This window comes from Tauraco erythrolophus, chromosome 4, assembly GCF_009769465.1.
Source record: "Tauraco erythrolophus isolate bTauEry1 chromosome 4, bTauEry1.pri, whole genome shotgun sequence".
Lineage (NCBI taxonomy): Eukaryota > Metazoa > Chordata > Aves > Musophagiformes > Musophagidae > Tauraco > Tauraco erythrolophus.
In genome coordinates, this window is record NC_141468.1 from 64,798,875 (window position 1) to 64,820,128 (window position 21,254).

The 21,254-nt window shown below is 42.8% G+C and overlaps 1 protein-coding gene across 1 annotated transcript in view; it reads left to right on the forward strand.

Annotated features, from left to right (window-relative positions):
• LOC104383676 (tyrosine 3-monooxygenase) overlaps positions 1 to 20,306 on the forward strand; it is a 35,650-nt gene extending 15,344 nt beyond the window's left edge. Inside the window, exons 7-12 of the mRNA XM_009991893.2 lie at positions 5,736 to 5,871; positions 6,521 to 6,590; positions 8,274 to 8,330; positions 11,386 to 11,481; positions 18,416 to 18,549; positions 20,147 to 20,306. Coding sequence (XP_009990195.2) covers positions 5,736 to 5,871; positions 6,521 to 6,590; positions 8,274 to 8,330; positions 11,386 to 11,481; positions 18,416 to 18,549; positions 20,147 to 20,306 — 653 coding nt within the window. The remainder of the gene's footprint in view (positions 1 to 5,735; positions 5,872 to 6,520; positions 6,591 to 8,273; positions 8,331 to 11,385; positions 11,482 to 18,415; positions 18,550 to 20,146) is intronic.
• The last annotated feature ends 948 nt before the right edge of the window (positions 20,307 to 21,254 follow it).

Here is a 21,254-nt window from a genome sequence, read left to right on the forward strand (position 1 = left end):
AAGTACTTGATCTTATCTCATTTACACAGTAGCTGACAGCAGGGAGCCCCAGAAATCATGTGATGCTGATTTGATTACTACAGATATTCATATTCTGTAAGTGAATCAGGTGATTTCAAAGTGGTAGAATTTAGGATAATGTAAGAATATCCTGTCATAATACTATTTGCATTGCTCATGTTGTTTGACAGGATTTGATTGCCTGGAGTCTTGGCCCTCTCGCTTCTTTTGTAGGCTCTGGTTCTAAATTTTCTCTATGCCATACAAACTGTCCTAAGGAAAAAAAAAAAGCATTAGAAATAGCAATTCTGAAAATTCTTCTAATAGTGGTTGGGAAGATGTTCACAGTGAATTTCAACTCATCTACTATAAACACCGAGTGTCTAGTGTAAGCTAATTATCCAAATTATTCTGACCAGAAATGAGAATCAGACACTTCAGAGGCGTTTTATTCTGTCCTAGAATGGGTGTCTAAGGAAAATGGAAAGAATGGCTCTCAGGAGTGCTGGCCCTACCCTCTTTAAACTGCAGATAAAAACCCGGATTAGTTTAGCGCACAGGCTTTGTAAAAGATTATGCATAGATGGAACAAAGTTTGTTCAAAAGAACTGTGTTTACAGCTAGACACAAGTAAGAGTGAGTAAGCATTGCGGTTTAGGCCTAGCTGGCAACTAAGCACCACACAGCTGCTCGCTCACTCCTCCCCACCAGTGGGATGGGGAAGAGAAAATATAACAAAAAGCCCCAGGGTTGAAACAGGGACAGGGAGGCATCTCTCACCAATCACGGTCATGGGCAAAACAGACTTGACCTGGGGACAAATCAATTAAATTTGTTACCAATCAAATCAGAGAAATAAGGAGAAACAAAGCCAGATCTTAAAAACACCTTCCCCCCACCTCTCCCTTCTTCACGGCTCTACCTTCTCCCCTGAGTGATGCAGGGAGATGGGGAATGGGGGTTGCAGTCAGTTCCCACATGCTGTCTCTGCCGCTCCTTCCTCCTTAGGGCGAGAACTCCTCACACTCTTCCCCTGCTCCAGTATGGGGTCTCTCCTATGGGAGATGGTCCTCCGTGAACATCTCCAATGTGAGTCCTTCCCATGGGCTGCAGTTCTCCATGAACTGCTCCAATGTGGGTCCCTTCCATGGGCTTCAGTCTTTCACCAACAGACTGCTCCAGGGGAAGCTTCCCACAGAGTATTGGCCTTCTTTGGGTGCAGCCACCTGCTCTGGTGTGGGGTCCTCCACAGCTGCAGCTCTTCATGGACTGTTCCACCGTTTCTCTCATGGGCGACAGGGAGGCCGCCTACCGTCTCACCATGGGCTGCAGGGGGAATCTCAGCTCCGGCATACCTCCTCCTGCTCCATCCTTACCAACCTTGGCATCTGGGTAGCCATTTCTCTCAGATCTCAGCCCTCTCCTTGCTGCAGCTGCACTGGGCCCAGCTGGCCCAATGATTTCTGGCACTCCTGACGGGATGAGCTCTGCCCAGCAGGTGCCCTGGGAGCGAAGCACTTCAGAGCGCTCCAAGCTGCTCCAAGCCACAGCCGCCACCCCTGGCCCTGGTGAGGCGAGGTGGGGGGGCCCAGCACAGATGGCCGTCTGCATCTTCTCCCTCTCTCTGCTGTAGGTCCCGCATGGCGCAAGTCTCTTTTTCCCTTCTTAAACATGTTACTCACAGAGGTGCTGATTGTCTCGGCCCTGGCCAGAGGCAAGTCCGAATCGGAGCCTGGGAAGCTTCTAGCAGCTTCTCATAGGAGCCACCCCTGTAGCCCCTCCCCTGCTACCAAAACCCCGCCACACAAACCCAGCACAGTAAGCTATTTCAGTCCCATTATATGTGGCTTTGAACTGATATCTTACTTATCTTCAATAATTCCTTCTAATAAGGTCATTTCACTATGCACAATAGTTTCTAGAACAGCATGAAGATTGACATTATTGCAAGGTCCCTTTGTAACAAACTCAGTTGGAGTCAGAAACATCTGCGAGGTCTGCAAAATCTGTATTAAAGACAGCCTCATGCCAAGCAGCCGCTGGGTGAGGGGTATGATTTATAAGGAGTTCTTCTGATTTATTACTAATTTGGGTGGCTTTTACCACCAGCATCGGCAAGGCCAGAATTTTTGCTCCTTACAAATCATCAACCAACTGCGTGCTCAGGCTCTTTCCTGTGTTACAGGTGTGCAGTGCTCAACCAAACAAACCTTAACCAAACTGTAGGCTGTGATGTGTCATCCCAAAATTCCTCGGCATACAGTGGATACATTTCAACTATAGCCTATGTGGAGATGCGTAGTGCAATTCCTTCTGTCACTGTTTAGCTCTGGGTGAGCACCAAACTGTACCACTCTCCCATTTAGGCCATAAATCCCAGCACATGTCTTTGCTAAATACCGCCTCTAAGGACTGGACCATTCTTTAGCATATGTGATGGTAAGACTTTATATAGAATAGAATAGAATAGAATAGAATAGAATAGAATAGACCTGCCTGACCAGTTCAGGGCTGACCAAAAGTTAAAGCACATTGTTAAGAGCATCGACCAAATGATTCTTAAACAGACAGGCTTGGGGCATTGACCACCTCTCTAGGAAGACTGTGCCAGTGTTTGACCACCCTTTCGGTAAAGAAATACTTCCTAATGTCCATTCTAAACCTCTCCTGGTGCATCTTTGAAAAAGCTGCCTGGTACAGCTTTGAATATAATAAACTATAGGGATGAAGTGAGAGAGAGAGAGAGAGAGAGAGAGAGAGAGAGAGGGATATCCTGGAGACAAAGTTACCATGTTATAACCAGCACACACAGCCAGATAAACTTCCATCTTCTTTTTTACTCCGCAGTATTCATGAACTCAAGCAAGCACTTCATTTTGACTTCAATACAAACTGAACTACAAGATCTGCCTAGTGTTACCTGGCCTGCTAGTAAGGCTAGAACAGAAATGAACTCTACATCTCATAAGTATTTCATAATTACTTAAAGGGAATTGAAATGGTTAACCATGAGACCATTTAACATGGCAAGTGTTTTTCTAAAGGGGTAACTGGATGAACCTAGGTACATCTTTCTTTCTAGGAAAGATGTTTGGATTTAGGCATTCATTGTCCTCCACAGCTGGAAGAAATTACAGCCAGTGAACTCAAGCAAGCTCACACGACAATGCACAGGCCTGTATACATGAGTTTTTTAGGCCAAGAATCAAGCCTTACAGATCACTTTAGGTCGACTGCTCAAGACCTCTTCAACTCATTTTGATTTCAGAGATCTTTGGGCAGCAGATCCAATCAGCCACATCCCTAGTTCTCTACTGATTGCTGGTCTTATTGTTCAGTAATGAAACAAGTTCAGATTTTGCATTTATTACCTTCAGCAGATAACTTTTCCTATGGTTTTTCAAGGCAACTGGCCAAGTCTGTTCCATCAGCAGACTGTCTGATTCACTGGCCTATATTTAAAAGGGCATCTCGGGGAACATAAGCTGTAATTTTCATTTTCCCTCCTGCTCCCCCAACATGGATGCTAAAGCAATACAAATTTCCCTAGACTCTTTCATAGTCCTTCCAAAACTGAGTTACTTAAGGCTTGGTTCTTGTCTGATGTATTTTTAATCTGGTGCAGTTTTCACTTCACTTCAACTCAGAATTTATCCCAAAGATGAACAGATTCTGAGATATTCACATTCCTCTGGATTGGTTTAGCATAGCATCAGCAGCAAGGGAGTACCCTTCTTGTGCCAGCTCCTGGCCAGCCTAAGGAGACATAGCTGATGGTTTGTCTATCAGACAGACCAAACACCTTGCTTTCTTAATTGGGGAGGGGGGAGAATAGTAAGCTGCTTTGCAATCACTTCTGAATCCCTGGTTAACTCTGATGCTTTTGCCCACCATATACACAAAGATAAAGACATAATCTCCATAGGTTTTTTGCTGTTGTTGAGCTTTGAGGCAGTTCTGTACCCATTACCTTTGAATTCAGTGCAGTATAGGAGATAATCATGGCAAATGCTAACCACTTAGTCCCTCACATTGTCAAGTAGAAGCACTCCTTGCTGCCCACTCTTTTTTTTTTTTGTCCTGTATAGCTTCAGATGTTTTGTCTTCTTCTAATTCTTCCAGTGAAGCCTTTTTTTTCCCCCCTTTTCTTCTCTTTTTTCATCTTTTTTTTTTTTTTTCTTTTTCTTAAATGAGAAAAGTGCTAATAGCCAGACAGACCAAGACAAGAAATGCTGGAAGAAATACTAAAAACCAAAACCAAACAAATCTTGTAAATGGCTTGGTTTCTGGGTGGGATTTTTTTTGTTTGTTTACATAAAATAAATCAGGTTCCAGGCTTCATGACACAATAGAATATGGATAGAGAAGGAAGAATAAAGCCATTTCTGAATTTTTTTAAAATGTAGTTTTATACTTTAAAGAAGAAGAAATGTCATTTGTGGGAGCTGAGAATGCAACACAGATTTTTAATATAGGACTTCAAAAAGATTATCATTGGCTCTCTTTAAAAGAAGTGATTTTTAGTTTTCTTAGCTTTGCAGACCACCAACATGTTTCCCATAGAAATGTAGATTTTGTATTTTGCTGACCATGGGACTGGTGATTTTGTTAGTCGTCTTTCACGCACCTTTTGCAGTAATGCAGAGTGTCCTGGGGTAACATTGATAGCACAAGCTGAAATCATAGTGCAAAAGTATTGCATTTTTCTGTCCTGTTCTTTGGGCACACGCAAAGCAAAACACGTACGATCACATCACTGGGGGGATGTGTAGTTAGTTTTAGACGAACTTAATTGTGAAAAAAACCCCCACAAACAAAGGGGAAAAAGAGGTGAGAGCACTGATGGAAATTCTTTTGTTAAATGGTTAAGAGCCAAATTCCAGCACCCTTATCTCTGATGAGGACCTGTTTGCTCTTTCTTCTGCATTTTCCCATTCTAACGAGGTCTGGGCAGAAACATAAAATTGATAGCAAGTTTTGCCAGGGCTGACCTAGTGTATACGTGTGCAGCATGGACTGGTAAAGGTAGATGATGTTGAACAGTATGTTCCAATTCTAGCTCTAGGGTTTGTTGAACCAGGCCCATTGAGGAACAGAATTGCTCAGACTGGAGCAGACCCATGGTCCACCTGCTTCTGTCTTCAACAGTGCAAGGTACCAGGGGTTTCAGTGCAGGGAATAAGAAAGTCTGCAAGATGAGGCTAAACAGTAACCTAGCATCAGGGAAGAGCCAGGTGCTCTCAAACAAGGGTAGGGGTGGGGTGTGTCCCTTATCTAACTCCTGTTTTTCTTTTACATATGCTATACAAGAAATGAGAGAGAGAATCCAAGCATTAATAGACTAGTCAGGACTGAAAATGTAGATTCTGTCCCCTGCTCGATCATAAGGATCATATATGACCTCAGACACATCACTGGCATGTGGGACATAGCAGATAAATGTGTGCAAATGTGCTAAAAAAGTAAACTGGGATAGGCAGCACTTCCACACCTCATATCATTGCTGTGTGAATACATGTAGGATGGATGGCTAGGTGATTTGATGTTGCAGTAATTGGACCTATAGCAGTTCAGGGGCACGTTGATAATGATAAGCCAGGATGTTCCTACTGTGCTTAGGTGGAGGGAGCTACTACAATAGAGCATGAAGGTCCTCTGAAACTGCTTACCTGAAGTAAGTGTGCCATGTAGTTAACCCTAGAAATGCCTAAATTCAATCTCACTTCCTTTTACAGAGAGAACAGGTTTCCAGCTGAGACCAGCTGCAGGACTGCTGTCTGCTCGTGACTTCCTGGCCAGCCTGGCATTTCGTGTCTTCCAGAGCACACAGTATATAAGGCATTTCTCTTCTCCTATGCATTCCCCAGAACCGTAAGTTTGATGCCCTGGTACAATCCCGTCCTTCTGAATATGTTGGGGATGATTCTCTTGGGAGCAACTCTGAAGCTGTATCCAGTAGTCCACAGAATGAAACAATTTGAGAAACTGGTAGCTGGAGAGTTAGAAAGGGAAGTCATGCATGAGAGGGTGTGGGTCTCTCTCTCTTGCAAAGTTGTCTGGGGAAGGAAAAGACTGGGGAATATCTGGCTTAATCTTTTCATCCTGCCTTCAGTTACCATCTGCTGGGGTTTGATTCCTTGCTGTGAAACCCTCCCAGTAAGTGCTGGCCAGACAACAGCAATTACATTTAATGAGAAATTATGAGTTTGCACAGACGCTTTTGTTGTATGCTGGGACAAAACCGGGGCCTTCCAAAGATGTTGTGACATACGAGACTAGTGCCTATGCCATCCCAAGTGAGACAATAGCCTAGGTAGTGGGGGGGCAGCTGAGTCCCCATGGCAGAAGGGAGTGCTTTGTCACGCTCCCTGTAGAGCCAGGCCAGATACGGAGGCAGCTACTGCAGAGCAGCCCTCACGATAGCTCCCTTTGTGGGGGGGTCTCTCAGTTAAAGTCCTTCATGGGAAGTTCATGTAGGAAAAGAAACCTTCATTAAACATGCAGGTCACTTGTTTTCCAGAGACTGCTGCCATGAGTTGTTGGGTCATGTTCCCATGCTAGCTGACCAGGAGTTTGCCCAGTTCTCACAGGTAAGAAGCTTGTTCCGCTGGCTGTTTAACCAACTTCTCTGGATAGCAGGCCAGACGTGCCTCACAGGCATGCAGCTCTCCCTGCTCAAAATGCTATTTTAAGACTCGATTGTGCCTGACTCACAACCTCCGGGGTGGTGGGCTAGCAGTGCCCCGGGAGACATTTACTCTGAGGGAGTGGTAGCGCTGCTCCCTATGGACATCTTGTAATAGGAAGGGCAGGCAGTGCTTGTGGGACTTCTCTGTGGGAGGGCGGTGTCAGCCTGCAGAATTATGCCAGCAGAGTCTCTGCGGTGCTGCGTGTTTGAGTCGTACCGGCTGGCTTCCTGTCCTACACCGCATGAACCTAACCAGCAACAGCCAGTGAGTCCCCAGGCTGGTTCTGTCTCTGGATGTAGGTTTTCATCTCACATGATACTTTAATTGTGTCCATTGCCATGTCATTCATTAGAGTTGTTTTTCATTTTACAACTCACCAGATTCTCACGGCATTGCTCACACTGGTGAGGAGGTTCCAAAAGCAAACAGGGCTTCTTTGTACAATGAGGGGCTATTTAGTAGGAGCAGTCAGTGACAGACCCAAGTGAACTCAATGACCTCGTATAATTAAAGACTTCAGAGCTATGAATGTGCCTCAAAACCATAGCAGAAGGAAGAAGATAACTCATATTCTAGGCTTATCGATCAGTGGCCAGTGTAGAAACTGACAATAAGAGCAGAGGGGTTACATGATGTAGGCCCCTGTCAGAATACCTTAAAAAGAAAGCCGATTCACTTCATATAATGTGGTTTCCAGTTGTATTGACTTAAATACATGCCAGGTTTCATTTTGGTGATAAATATTGGTTATTATCAGATTCAGATGAGTAGTACTTAAAATATCCTAGTGGTCTATAATTTACTCTGGAAGAAACTCTTCAGTTCAGTTCAAAACCAGAACTGAAGACACATTAGAAATACGAGATTATAGCAATTTCAAAATTTTCAGCTTTTTTCTTTTCCTATCTATAACACAGACTGTGCAACATGGGATCGTATTAAATGAATTTTCACATTTCACTTTTTTTTTCCCACAAAGTATTTTCACAGTTGAAATTCACCCCATGGAAATTCTGTTTTTTATTCCATTTGACATGAGACGATGAATGGTGAAAATGCCCTAATTTTTTTTTTTTTTGGCTGCATGATATGTCTCCTTGGATAGCTAAGAAGAGACATCTACAGATTCCTGTTGTAAGAATAACAATTAAGAGGAAGCATAGATGAGAGTAAACAGAATCCTCCCTGCACTGATCTGACCCTCTCAAAAGGGCTGTCAGAAAGAGAGTGAGAAACGGAAAGGTAACGGCAAAGATAAAACCCACCTTGCTGTCCTTCCTACTCATGCCTCTCTATAAATCTCTGCCAGGAATAGCCCAGCATTAAGCCAAGAGATGGTTAACTTTTCACAGAGAACGCTGAGGATTAAGTGCTCATCTAATGTGGCTCCCAGTGGTATAGCTAGGGGCCAGGGAGAGGTAGGCATCCCGGAAGCCATGGAAGGTCATTTTGGGTGACAAAAACAATGAATAGTTCATGCTATTCATGCTAGAAATGATGTGGTCCTCCCCCTTCCCCTCTTTCTCTCCCTTGGGCTGAATAATCACACTAGTGTAACACTGCCTGCTTGCTTACTTGCTTTAGGATATTGGACTGGCTTCTCTTGGATCATCTGAAGCGGAGATTGAGAAACTGGCCACAGTAAGTACAGATGGCAGTTTAATATCGGAGGCAAAACCCAAACAATTCACTGCATATCCCTCACTGTGCAGGGAAGGCTCTTCTCCGATGTCTCAGATTAGCCACAAAAATGGGAGCACCAGCAGGATTGTCTCTTCTCCTCATCCACAGGTTAGGGAGGTGCTGGAGTAGGGGCAGGAGTCCCTCCGGGGGAGTGCAGAAGCATATGATTCCACATGAGGAAATGCTTATATGTTTTGCTTCCATGAGAATATATTGCTGAAGCTGAGTTTCTACCATTTCAGCCACAGAAGAGTCCCAACTTGCTTTCCATATTCACCTAATAGAATGGATACTCAATGTGATTCCTGCATTTTGTCCTACACAGGTGCAGGGAACCATTAGGATTTGATTCACCCTGTATTCATTAATCTCAGAAAATAGGTGAGCGCTTAAAAGCCACTTGAGAGCACGTACTGTTGTTCAGTTCTGAGTCATTAGCCTGTATATATCTGCCAAAACAACTCACGCAGCCCCTTGCTGCCATCTTAACGTGTTCTGAAAGTGGGCTGGAAGCCAGATGTTTGGGTTTTTGTTTTTTTTTTTTTTTTCTGACAATGACAGCCATTTCCCACTCTTGATGATTTTTGGAGTGGAGGAAAAGAGCCTTACCCTCACCCAGCTGGGTGAGTTTCACTCGGAAATGAAGTGGATGGGAGGATACTATCGCTCCTGAAATTCCTCACCCAGCCCACAGGCTTGCTCATGGTGAAGTGGAAGGAGGCACTGTGTGAGGGAGATTATGACTCACCTAAAACCTATCTGCATGTATCCATCCTTGGGTCAGGACTAGGTAAGACTAGCAGTGCTTTTAGAGTTTGGAGAGCAAAAGGTACCAGTGCTGAATTTTTTGTAGCATCATCCAGGTCCTGGGCTGGTGATGTAAGGGGACTATGTGAGCAGAGGCAGTGATACATCCACATTTCCTCTGCTATTTCCCCTTTCTTCTTCTAGAGAGGCTTTGCTAGGGTTAAAAGAATTATGAGTCCCAGAGGGTCATTTTGCATTACCCAGTGGCTTACATAGCATTCCTCTGCCAGCACCCCTCCCTGACCCTGGACTGGCTAGGACTAGGTTAGAGGCAAGGTTAAGGTTAAAAGAATGATGAATCTCCTATCTGAAACTGTCATGGTATCATCTAGGGTTTGGGCAGGTAGAATAAGGGCACCTTTTTGAGAGGGCTACCTGCAGTTCAGGATCTGTGAGAATACAATTTTGTAACTGTCAATCACATATTCTCAACAGTAAACATGTTCTGGATTAACATCTCGGTCTTCAGTTGTTTAAAAGTTACACATCTAATCTAGTCTTATTGTTTATGTTCCTTCACTAGAAAGTGAAGATAGAGAAGAACCTGTGACATGTTAGCTATCCTGACATAGATGGCTAACAAAAATTCTTTTTTTCTCTCTGGAAGTCCCTGTCATTCTCTGTTCACTATAAAGAGAATGTAAGTAGTCAGCTTAGATGATATGACAACATTTAAGCTCAATAAAAGTTTATTTAAAGAACCTCAGATTTGCTTGTTGCTATGATCTATAACATTTGTAAGAAAAACTTTGAAATACCATTATTTCATTCAGTCCCTGGACTTCTTTAAGTAGGTGAATCTGTGCACAAGAGATGGGACATTGCCAGTGTTCATGTTATCCATGGGGTGCCACTAGTACCGTGTCTCGTACCCTGTTAAAACAGTGAGAGCTGAAAGATCTTAACTAAAAGTCAAATACAGAATATCTAAGGAAACACTAAAAATAACTCCTCCTCCTCCCATGTCTCATTCTCTAGTCAAAAAGACCTTCTGCAAAATGAGGAGATACTCAAAAGATTTTTCGCTGTGAAATAATAAGAATCAAGATTATTAACACAGTAAGAATGCAGAATTATTAGCTGAACTGTAGTGAAAGAAGCTCAGGATTCTGCAAAAGAAAGATCCTGGCATGCTAGTGGTAAATTTTCGGGCTAAAACCAAGTCATCAAAGTTACAAGACATGTGAAAGCGGGTGGGAGAAAGAAAGTAAGAAGCAGAATAGACAGAATAATATGGAGTTCCACAAACTGCCTGCAGTTCTTTGACAAGAGTTCTGAGAATGCAATACTTATGGCTAAACTGAAGCCAAGGTCCAGCCCTGCGTATGAGACAGCAAAGAGTTATGTGTCCCTAAAGGAACTTTGAAGAGCTGTGACATAAAACCATATTCTTGAAATGCCTCATGTTTTCCATGTTTTTCTTTTGCACAACACCTATCCAGCTGCTCAGGGGTCAGGCTGTGCCCAGAATCGGTCCTCCACTGTTTATTACCTTGGATGCTATAATAAGAGAAGGGCTAACAGGTTGGCTGAGCCAAGAGTTGCTTCTATCCTGCTACTGTCCAGCAGGTAGAGGAAGTATGGCCCTAAGTATGCTTTACTGCAAGATAGCCCAGAGAGATGTATCTTTATTTTCTACTGAAGCGTGATAAAGATACAATTGGCATAATCTTAGAGGGTGCATTGATGCTAAGGGATAACTCATTCTTCAATTCTTCTGAATGGTATCACATGGAAAAGGAGGAGAGAAACTGTCCTTTCAAGTACCTTTCCTAGGGTCTTGAACCCTAGGACCTATGGAGGTCTACCTATCCTTCTGAGGACTATGAGCTGAAACCTGCCAGCTTTCACTGACTATTATGAAGCTCAGATCTAAGAGGTTGCAGGGTGATTTGTAGCATCTTGCCGAGAAAGAAGGCAATAGGAATTTATGACTTTATTTACCTGTGTAATTATCATTAGCAATTTCTTTTTCTTTTTTTTGGGTGGTGAGAGTGGGAAGGATGACAAGTTTTGAAAAAATGTGTTGCAATTTTTCTGTTATATATGTTAAGAAAAAAATAATTTTCTTAAAATATACAACTATAAAACTTGAAGATACAAAGACATTAAGGAATAAGGATAAAAGATAGTTAAAGGAAAAATGAGAAGCTTAAAAATGAACTGCCTGTTGAGACTGTTTTTCACAAGTTGTTCTTATTACCAGCTTTATTGGTTCACTGTGGAATTTGGTCTCTGCAAGCAAAACGGATCGATCAAAGCTTACGGGGCAGGACTGCTTTCATCTTACGGGGAGCTTATGGTATGTGTCTAACGTATGGTACTGAATCTAGTTTTCTGAACTCTCTGGTAAAAGCAAAATATTGTTTCCTCACATAAAAAAAATACAGTCTAAAATATTGATTTTTCTTTTGCAAAGAAGCTCATTCTCCCTTCTGAGAAGCTGCTGAGTAGGGAGAAAACTACTGTAGGATTGCATCCATCTTCCACCTAAAGGAATGAAATGCAATGAAAGCAACCAGCCTATAAAGTACTAGATTTGCTTCTTACTGCTCCTGGCCAGTAGTAATACAGTCGACTGTAACATAAAACTCATGTACCTTTCTGAATTACTCACTAGAGGGCAATATTATGCCTATTATGAACTCTGCTACTTCGTCCATCCCATTGACGTTCATGTACATATGAATCAGAAAGGCACTGGCTGACTGGACCAAATAAAGGACAAAGAAACTGTAAACAGCATGGACACTGGCAAAAAGAAAATGCTTTAGTATTTTACATTCCTAAATACTTTTCAAAACTAATCCCAGCTTGAGTTTTATGTAGATGAAAATCTGTGTACGCAGGTTTGATACTGCCCTGCCTGGGCAGATTAACTGTTGAAAGAGGGACTGTACACCTTTACAGAAAGCTTATGGGTTTTCTCTCCTTTAGACAAACAGCTGATAGGGGAGATATTAATTCCTCCTCAGTTTTGCAGAGCATTGAAGCAGATGATCAGTTTCTGGGTGCAAAAGCCCTAAACTAGTGTCAGTAGGTCTAAATTGCTTCAGGTTGTGCAGATACTGGATGATTTTTTGGAATCAGTAAGAGCCAAAGGAAAAAAAAAACATTTTTTTCCAAGCATTTTTATAAGCCAAAAATCAATTTTTTTTCATGGGAGATGTATTTTAAGCTTAACACATAGACACAACAGCCTAACAGCCAACTACATAATGCATTCACATGGAATCATGGCTGGATTAGCACGGCTTGGACTCCCATAACTGGGGATAGTTGGATTGTTATGACAATAAACATATTACAAAACTCTCCTAATGGTATATGGCTCAACCCACTTCCCAGTCAATTGGCAGAAGGAAGAAACAACATGTTAACATATCTCAGTACATTTATTATAGGAGTCCCAACAGAGGGGAATTTGAGGGTTAAAATATAGAAAGGGGGACCCTCCCAGACATCAACCTTCATTTTATCACCTGGTGAGTTCAGCATTTGTTTTCTTGCAACATTTGCAATTTGGAAACTTTTGTGAGCAAACTCTGTGTTATATGATTTGCAGAGCTTTCTCTTTTGATAAGCTGAGATCTGCATGCTAATTAGCCCTCTAGAGAAATCATAGAATCATAGAATGGTTAGGGTTGGAAGGGAACTCAAAGATCATCTAGTTCCAACCCCCCTTCCATGGGCAGGGAAACCCTCCACTACACCAGGTTGCCCAAAGCCTCATCCAACCTGGCCTTGAACACTTCCAGGGATGGGGCACCTACAACTTCTCTGGGCAACCTGTTCCACTGCCTCACCACCCTCAATGTAAAAAATTTCTTCCTTATATCTAATTGAAATCTCCCCTCTTTCAGTTTAAATCCATTGCCCCTTGTCCTATCACTACATGCCCTTGTAAAAAGTCCCTCTCCAGCTTTCGTGTAGGCCCCCTTTAAGTACTAGAAAGCTGCAAAAAGATCACCCCGGAGCCTTCTCTTCTCCAGGCTGAACAGTCCCAGCTCCCTCAGCCTGTCTTCACAGGAGAGGTGCTCCAGCCCTTGGATCATCCTCATGGCCCTCCTCTGGACTTGCTCCAGTAGCTCCATGTCCTTCTTGTGTTGGGGACTCCAGAGCTGAACACAGTATTCCAGGTGGGGTCTCACAAGAGCAGAATAGAGGGGCAGAATCACCTCCCTCGACCTGCTGGCCACGCTTCTTTGGATGCAACCCAGCTTTCTGGGCTGCTAGTGCACATTGCCAGCTCATGTTGAGTTTCTCATCCACCAGCACTCCCAAGTCCTTTTCCTCAGGGCTGCTCTCAATCCATTCTCTGCCCAGCCTGTACTTGTGCTTGGGATTGCCCCGACCCACGTGCAGGACCTTGCACTTGGCCTTGTTGAACTTCATGAGGTTCTCACAGGCCCACCTCTCCAGCCTGTCAAGGTCCATCTGGATGGCATCCCTTCCCTCCAGCGTGTCCACAACACCACACAGCTTGGTGTCATCTGCAAACTTGCTGAGGGTGCACTCGATCCCACTGTCCATGTCACCAACAAAGATGTTAAATAGCACTGGCCCCAGTACTGACCCCTGAGGAACATCACTCGTCACTGGCCTCCACTTGGACATTGAACTGTTGACCACAACTCTTGTTGCGAGTGCGACCATCCAGTCAATTCCTTATCCACCGAGTGGTCCATCCATCAAAACCATGTCTTTCCAGTTTAGAGACAAGGATGTCGTGTGAGACAGTAGCAAATGCTTTGGATAAGTCCAGGTAGATGATGTCAGTTGCTCTTCCCCTATCCATCAATGCTGTAACTCATCATAGAAGGCCACCAAATTAGTCAGGCAGGATTTGCCCTTCGTGAGGCCATGTTGGTTGTCACCAATCACCTCCTTATTTTCTATGTGCCTTAGCATAGTCGCCATGAGGATCTGCTCCATGATCTTGCCAGGCACAGAGGTGAGACTGATGGAACTAAATGTTCCCTCTTTTCTACATAGCAACCTGATCTTGTGCCTAACTGCTCATGAACATGAGCAGAAGCGTGCTAGCACTATCACAGCACTCCTCTAAAGAACAGCGAAACGTGTTGTTTTGAAACAGCAGATCAATGAGTTTCCCTACCAGTTAGGCTCCAGTGCAAAGCATTTGGTTTACATGTCTATCTGTTCTAGGATAAGGATGAAGCTACTGTTTTTCTGAGAATCCTTCAGTACGTGGTATATTCACAGCCGACAAACAGGAAACATAGGCTTGCTTTTATTCACCTGGTAAAACCAAAAAGGTCCAATATCAAAGCACAGCTCAAGGCAACATTTATTCTACTCTGCTTGCCTGAATACTTTATAGTTTTAAATGAAATGCATTTATATGTTAAACAGGATACTAAAGGGCAGAGGTGGTAATGTCTCCAATACTTATGTAGCTTTCATAGTAATATGCACCATAGAATTTATCTGCATGATGTTACCTCCTTTTCCTGTTTAATTTTGACACAGATGAACGTAAAAGTTGCATCAAAAATGCTCACTTCTGGTGACTGGAGTTGAGTGCACCACACTTATGCTCTCTCTCCTCTTTCTACTCTTTTCTTCACCAGACACCAACAAGCTCTTCTGCTTTTGATTAGAGTAGTAGGCAAGAACTACTTGTTCACAAAACTGTGCTATATAACACAAAAGTGTAACTGCATCTCAAATTCCCAACCTCTAAGGTTGACAATGGAAGTAGTAACTGTCCTTGAGCTGATAAATGGGAGATCCTTGCCATTACTTTTTTCATCGGTAGTTGTTGGGTAATGCTGCTGAATAAACTTTTGATATAGCTGGGTCCACCTAGGTCTTCATCCATTGTATTACTGAAATTAGATGCAGATGTGATAGCATTTATATTCAATAGGTGATGAAGAAGGATTAGCCTTCTTCCAAAAGTGTGTCTATCTTGCTTGGAACATCTAAGAGAGTCTGAAGATGGGCAAGTAGTTCACCAGCAATGCTGCTGTGTCCTGTACAATCCCTATGTAAGCTCTGCAAGTTCGTTATGTAGCTTTTGGGACAGCAGCTTAGTGGGTTCTGTGAACTTCACCTTGAGTATCTGAAACTTCTTGCACACAAGTGAATTACATCCATGGCTTCAAATGCTGAAGTTTCCTTTTATGGCTGACTGATTCATCTCACAGATTTTTACTTGGAACAAAACTGAAATACAGAAATGTTTCCATTTAATAATTCTAGTCTATGTAAGCATCTGATTCGAACTTTGGTATAGACTGTGGCAGAGTGAGTACAGTGCTGAGGTCCTATGCCTAAGCACCTGCTTGCAACTTGAAAATGTATACCAACTGTCTCTTCTACATCTGAAGAGAGGAAATATGTATAGTGCGGTGTCTATTTTGTAGAAGGGATTTTTTTAGAAATACAGCAGTGGGCAGGCAGTTTTGTTAGAAAAGATGAAGACTGGAAGATAGTGAGGCTTGTGATAGCATTCAGTTTCTTGCAAAGCTCATTTTACAGTCTTAGACTGGCTCTTGAGAAAGCTCCAAATAAGTTTTCCTACCACTTGGGAGAAACCTGTTGTCCATCCTGATAATTATCTACCAGTCTTCTCAGTATGGGTCCAGACGTTGGCTTGTGCATGGAGGCTCCAGACTCGATTCAATTTCACTTAGCTGATCGGTGTATTTGGCACAGGCAGACTCACTGCAGTTCATAAGACAGAGGAGACATGCTACAGCAACCTGTTCACAGAAGGGGTTTCCTCATCACTGAAGGCTTCTGAACCAGGAATAGCAAGTCACAATGATTTGGTCACTGAAGAGGCATTAAAGACATAGTTACTAAGGGTAGGTGGTTGGCTACAAGAAGATAACATCTAATTGCCCGGGAGGACGAGCAGCAGTACATCCAGCTAATGTTACGTGAGAACTTAGCATCAGCAAAGAGCCTGGGAACATCTCTGAACTGTAGCCTGGACTGACTGTTTGTGGGTGTGTGACTGTAACCCCGGGAACCACATCCTGGCTATGAAATCTTCAAAATGTTTTCCTCTTCTCCACAGCACCCACTCTGATCAGTTTGAATTCAGCTTCAGGTAGTTGTTTTCTGTGGATGAGCTGATCCTGCCCAAACTCAGGGCATAATGTGGGAGAAAAGCAGAGGATGAGAGGTAGAGATAGACACCCTGTGCACGAGGCTTGCACTTCAATCCATGTTATCTAACAAATCATTTAGTGACAGCAGCTAGGTATTGGAAGGGACAGGACGACCATACCCAAGTCTAAACTGAACAGTTGTAATGGGTCTGACTGCTGGCCAACCTTGCCTCCTCTGAACTGTAAGAATTCCTCCCCAACAGCTCTCGGTACTGCACTGTTTATTTCACTATATTCTGTCAGCTGTTCTACATTATCCAAAATGCTTCTCCTGTTAACACTCAGCTGGACTCTGTCCTACATACTGTAAAATCTTATGGCTCATACCGCACTTCTGGCAGCACTCAGTGCTACATATGCTTTTCTTGCAGCACAACAAGTACTTAACTTGTAGAGGCCTTTAAGGCCATCCGGTTTCAAGCTGAACTTCCACTGAAATCAATGGGATTTCTGTTCTGCTTCAACACTGACAGCATAGCGGGACCCCTGTCAGGTTTTGAGTTTCTGAAATCTTTTCCCATTAGTCCCCAGAGCTTCTAAGATTATAAGAGCAGCCTCATGTTTGTGTATACCATCCATCTTAGATTGTATGAGTGCTCTCCAAGGTTTATTCTTCAATTACACACTGCAAATGAAGAACAGGAAAAACACCATCTTTTAGCTTTTTATATTCTTGTTCTTTTATTTTTTTTTTTTAAAGCCGTATATTAATTTCTGCACCAGTTCTGCAGCAAATTGGCCTACTGGTTAAGGCAGGCCTCCAGTGATGGAGAGTTCAGTCTTAGTTCAGTGAAATACCTGAAAATGTGCTTAAGGGTACTGTCTGAATTTTGCCAGTTAGCAGATTGAGCTGAAAGTATTGTGCAGCGTCACTCACTCTTACCAGTTGTTTTCAAGTACCATGGGACTTGGCATTTGGTCACAAAAGGGACCAAGTGAAGGGAGCCTTCTGGAGACTGGGGAGGAAGTAAGAAAGATAAACAGGCAGATCGCTATGAAGGCATGGGTACTAAAAGGCTGTCCCTAGGTGGATGGGACCCACTGACCAGGCTGAAGGTGGAAGGAAAAGTCTTGACGTTGACTGGGATGACTTGCCTTTTTCCTTTTTGTTTGTACCCAGGACACTTCACTAAAGTAGCCACAGCACCCACCAGCCTGGCCAACTGGAGACCAAACCAGCTTTTAGGCACATCTACGGTGCAGTTCAAATGTCATGGGAGCTGAGCTAGCTTTAAACTGTCTCACTTGGGTTTCAGGGGCAGACAAATTGTGCAGGAACTCACTTTAAGCTTGAGCTGCGCTGCCTTCCCAGGACCCTGTGCAGGAACTAAGCATCCAATACCAGTACCTGTGCAATCACACTGTCACCAGCTCTGTTGCTGGCTGGTTTAAAAGTATCTGCAGCATGTGTAAACAAATTATAAATGTGATTACAGACTGCAGCATGGACATAAGTGGCTTCCATAATCATCCTGTCTCCTGAGGGAACAACGTAGAAGAACCTGAGAAGAACATACAGAAGAATCTTTGCAGGCTCGAAAACCAAACACGCGTACACAGAGTGTAGTGCATATTTATATCTTGGGTTTCAGGGAAGCTTTTAGGCTGCTTGATGGCACGGGAGCTGTGCAGAAAATACCAGGAGCATTCTGTCTGTCCTTCAGTGTAGCAGGGAGTGTGAGATTAGTGACATGGGCTGGGGACTTTGAAATAGTGCTGCACAGGACTGTGACTCTTCTACAATACTAGTTGAAAAAAACAGCATGATATTATTTTTTCTTCTAGATATTCAGATTTTGGTGGGTGGCAGACTTTCCTATTCCCGTCTGAGAACATAGCTATGGTAACCAATCATACATCACTGTAATACAGGAAATATAACTTTCTCTTTTTTTCTTTTTTCTTCTTTTTAAAAATCATATATTATTCAGTTTATTAACTGCTAATTATGAAAAGCAGCTTTCACCTGTGAAAGAACAGGACTTGATATTACCTTTAACTATTCCACAAAGAGCATTTCACAGCCCAGTGGGCACTAATTTGTGCTGTGTTCATTCACCTGCTCTAACCTGTGTTGTTCCCATTACAAAGTACGCTTTATCAAACAAGCCAGAGTACAAGCCTTTTGATCCCGAAGTGGCTGCAGTTCACCGCTATCAGGATCAAGCCTTCCAGCCTGTCTATTTCGTAGCAGAAAGTTTGGAAGATGCCAAGGCCAAGCTTCAGTAAGTAAAGCGTTTGTGGGTATTTTCATTGGGGGGGACACACTGTCTTGAATCCCAATCTCAAATACATCTACCACTACTGCAATAACCGTGCCAGGCTCCCTCACTGAGCACTTCATCTGCACAGTGACTCTTTTATAACAAAGTTAAACATGAGAGTGTTTATGTCAGAAAAGCTTCATAGAAAATCATAACTATACATTGTTATGCCCTCTCCTATGTTTCGTCTTAGCAATGCCTCATTTTAGCAACTTCGGAGTAAATTCTGCAACTGAATAGTGAGAGTAGAGTGCAGTCCTAAAGCCGGGGTGCCCATGTGCTAGTCTGTACAAATAGGGGGTTGTGAAGAACTGATTTACCCAAGGTCACACAAAAATTTTATAGCAGACTCAGGAATTAAGATGGATCAACAGGGGGCTTAAAACAAGATTACCTTTCTCCTCTGATTATATCTGCACAAGAATGTGGAATCAGCATTCACGGGCAATCTAATTTCTACAAAGCAGCTGACTGCAACCTAAATAACATTATCAAATTAGCTCGCTGTGTTTCTAAATGCATTTCGTTGGCTGTGTTATGTTACACAGTAAGCATTTTTTTAAAGTTTTTTTTAAAGTAAGCAGGGTTTAAATTCTGGCCTTCATCTCCAACAGTTAGAACAACATGACCAATTCTGGCTGGAGGCAGGAGGCTGGTTGTGGAGCTACTGGGGAGCATGTAGGAGCTGAAATGAGGAATTTATTAGCGGAAGAGAACCTGGGCCAGACTTCTTCCCTACTCCCCCCACCTCATTGCCAGAAGCACTGTCTGCTGGGGTTATAGCAACGGCAAATTAGGCCCCTCATCTTAAATCTAAAGGTTCACATTAGATTATTAATGCGTGTAAAAACGTATCTGAGAGCTCACTGGCAGAAGAGAGAGGACTTTCAAGAGCATTTGACTCAGACAAACCTGAAAAGAACTTACAATGACAAGGAATACACCATTCTCAGACCTGAAGCTTTTTCATACATTTTTTCATGCATAGCTGTGCAGCCAAAGTTGCTCAAAATAACTGAAGGCACAAGAATCTGTCGGAATGGAAAACATAAGGCAACATCAGTACAGGGGGTTCCCACCAACATGTACTTAATGGAAACATTGTCAAAAATGGCAAGCAATCGTGTTTTTTCTTTTAATAGAGACAGCAAAATAGCCCAGGATGCCTAGTATCAACAGGTTTTTAGAATTTTACGCAGAAAGAGCTACTCCAGGTTATTTTTTGGAAGTGAAGGCGGCAGACATGCTGTGTTCCTGCATTCCTCAGCTTGTGGTTGTAATAACTCTGAATTGTGTTAACGTAGAGCTGTAAGAGCACAGATGGGTCTGAGCCAGCCGCGCTGAAAAGCAGGCACTGCAGATCTTTTGCCTGCAAATAGTCTAGCCATGGGGAGGATGTACTGCACCAGAGAATGCCAAGGAGCAACAGTGAGGAGGTGTCACAGCAGCCTCTGCTCCCTAATAGGTCCATACCTACATACTGAGACATAAGGTCCTGCAGGGTTTACACTTAGGGAAATGGCTTCTGACCTGGCAAATCTGTCTTCTTCCCCCACAGAAACTACATGATGAAGATCAAGAAGCCTTTTGCTCTGCACTATGACCCGTTCACCAGCAGCATAGAGGTTATGAACACACCTCAGAAAGTCAAGAGGGCACTCCGTCAAATGAAAGAGGAACTGAAAAACTTCTGCTTAGCCCTTGAAAACCTCTCTTAAAACTACAGCAGTACATCTCACCTGGCACTGAGATACTTATAGACAGTTTAAACACTTGAAGGTGTAGTGATGAAGTTGTAGTTGCATGTGGAAATCTTTAACCCAAAACCAAGCTCTGTCAAGTTAATCTTTTCACTGTAATTTAGGCTGCTGAATTAGCCATATTAATGAGTTCCTATTGAGTATGTTTCAATAACAAACAAGACCAAATTACTCCAATTTTTAGTAGGTGATATGAGCTACAGCTGTTTAGACTATATTTATGTGTTATTATTGACTCTTACAGGTTTTTTTATTCATCTTCCACCTTTTTATCTGTCACAAAATAGCACAGTAACTCTTCAGCCACAGAGTCTTTTATTTGCTGCTTAAATGACATGATCATGATCTTTTAGGTTGGCTAGCTGCCTACAGCTAGCAGTCTTTGCAGCTAGCTCATGTCTGCCAGCAATTACCATCGGCTATTGTGCTCACAAACTATGACTGGTTCCCTTACAATGTGCAAATGCATTTACTCCTGTCCACTATTTATTTTTTAGACAGTCATCTCATTCAGTAGCCTTCAAATATGGCTAAATAATTTCCTGTCATACTTGAGATCACAAAATATTTGTCCCTTGGCTAAAAAAAAGACAGAAAATAGTAGACTTATGATACTCTGGCTCTGTCACATACAAGGATGCTTAATTTGAACAGGAAATTTGGATTCTGGGAAGGAAATTTGGGTGTAAGGAAGGATTTTCAAAGAAGCCTACAAGAAATAAAGTTCCACTGTTTTTTTCATGGGATTCCAATACCCCTGGGGAACTTTAAACTTTAACTGTTTCTTACTGATGTCATGAAGACACTAGTAATAACCAAAAGGCTAAATCTACTGAACATCTAGTGTAAAACCTAAGATCAACCATTAGCAGCCATATAGCCTTGCTATGGAAACAATATCAGATA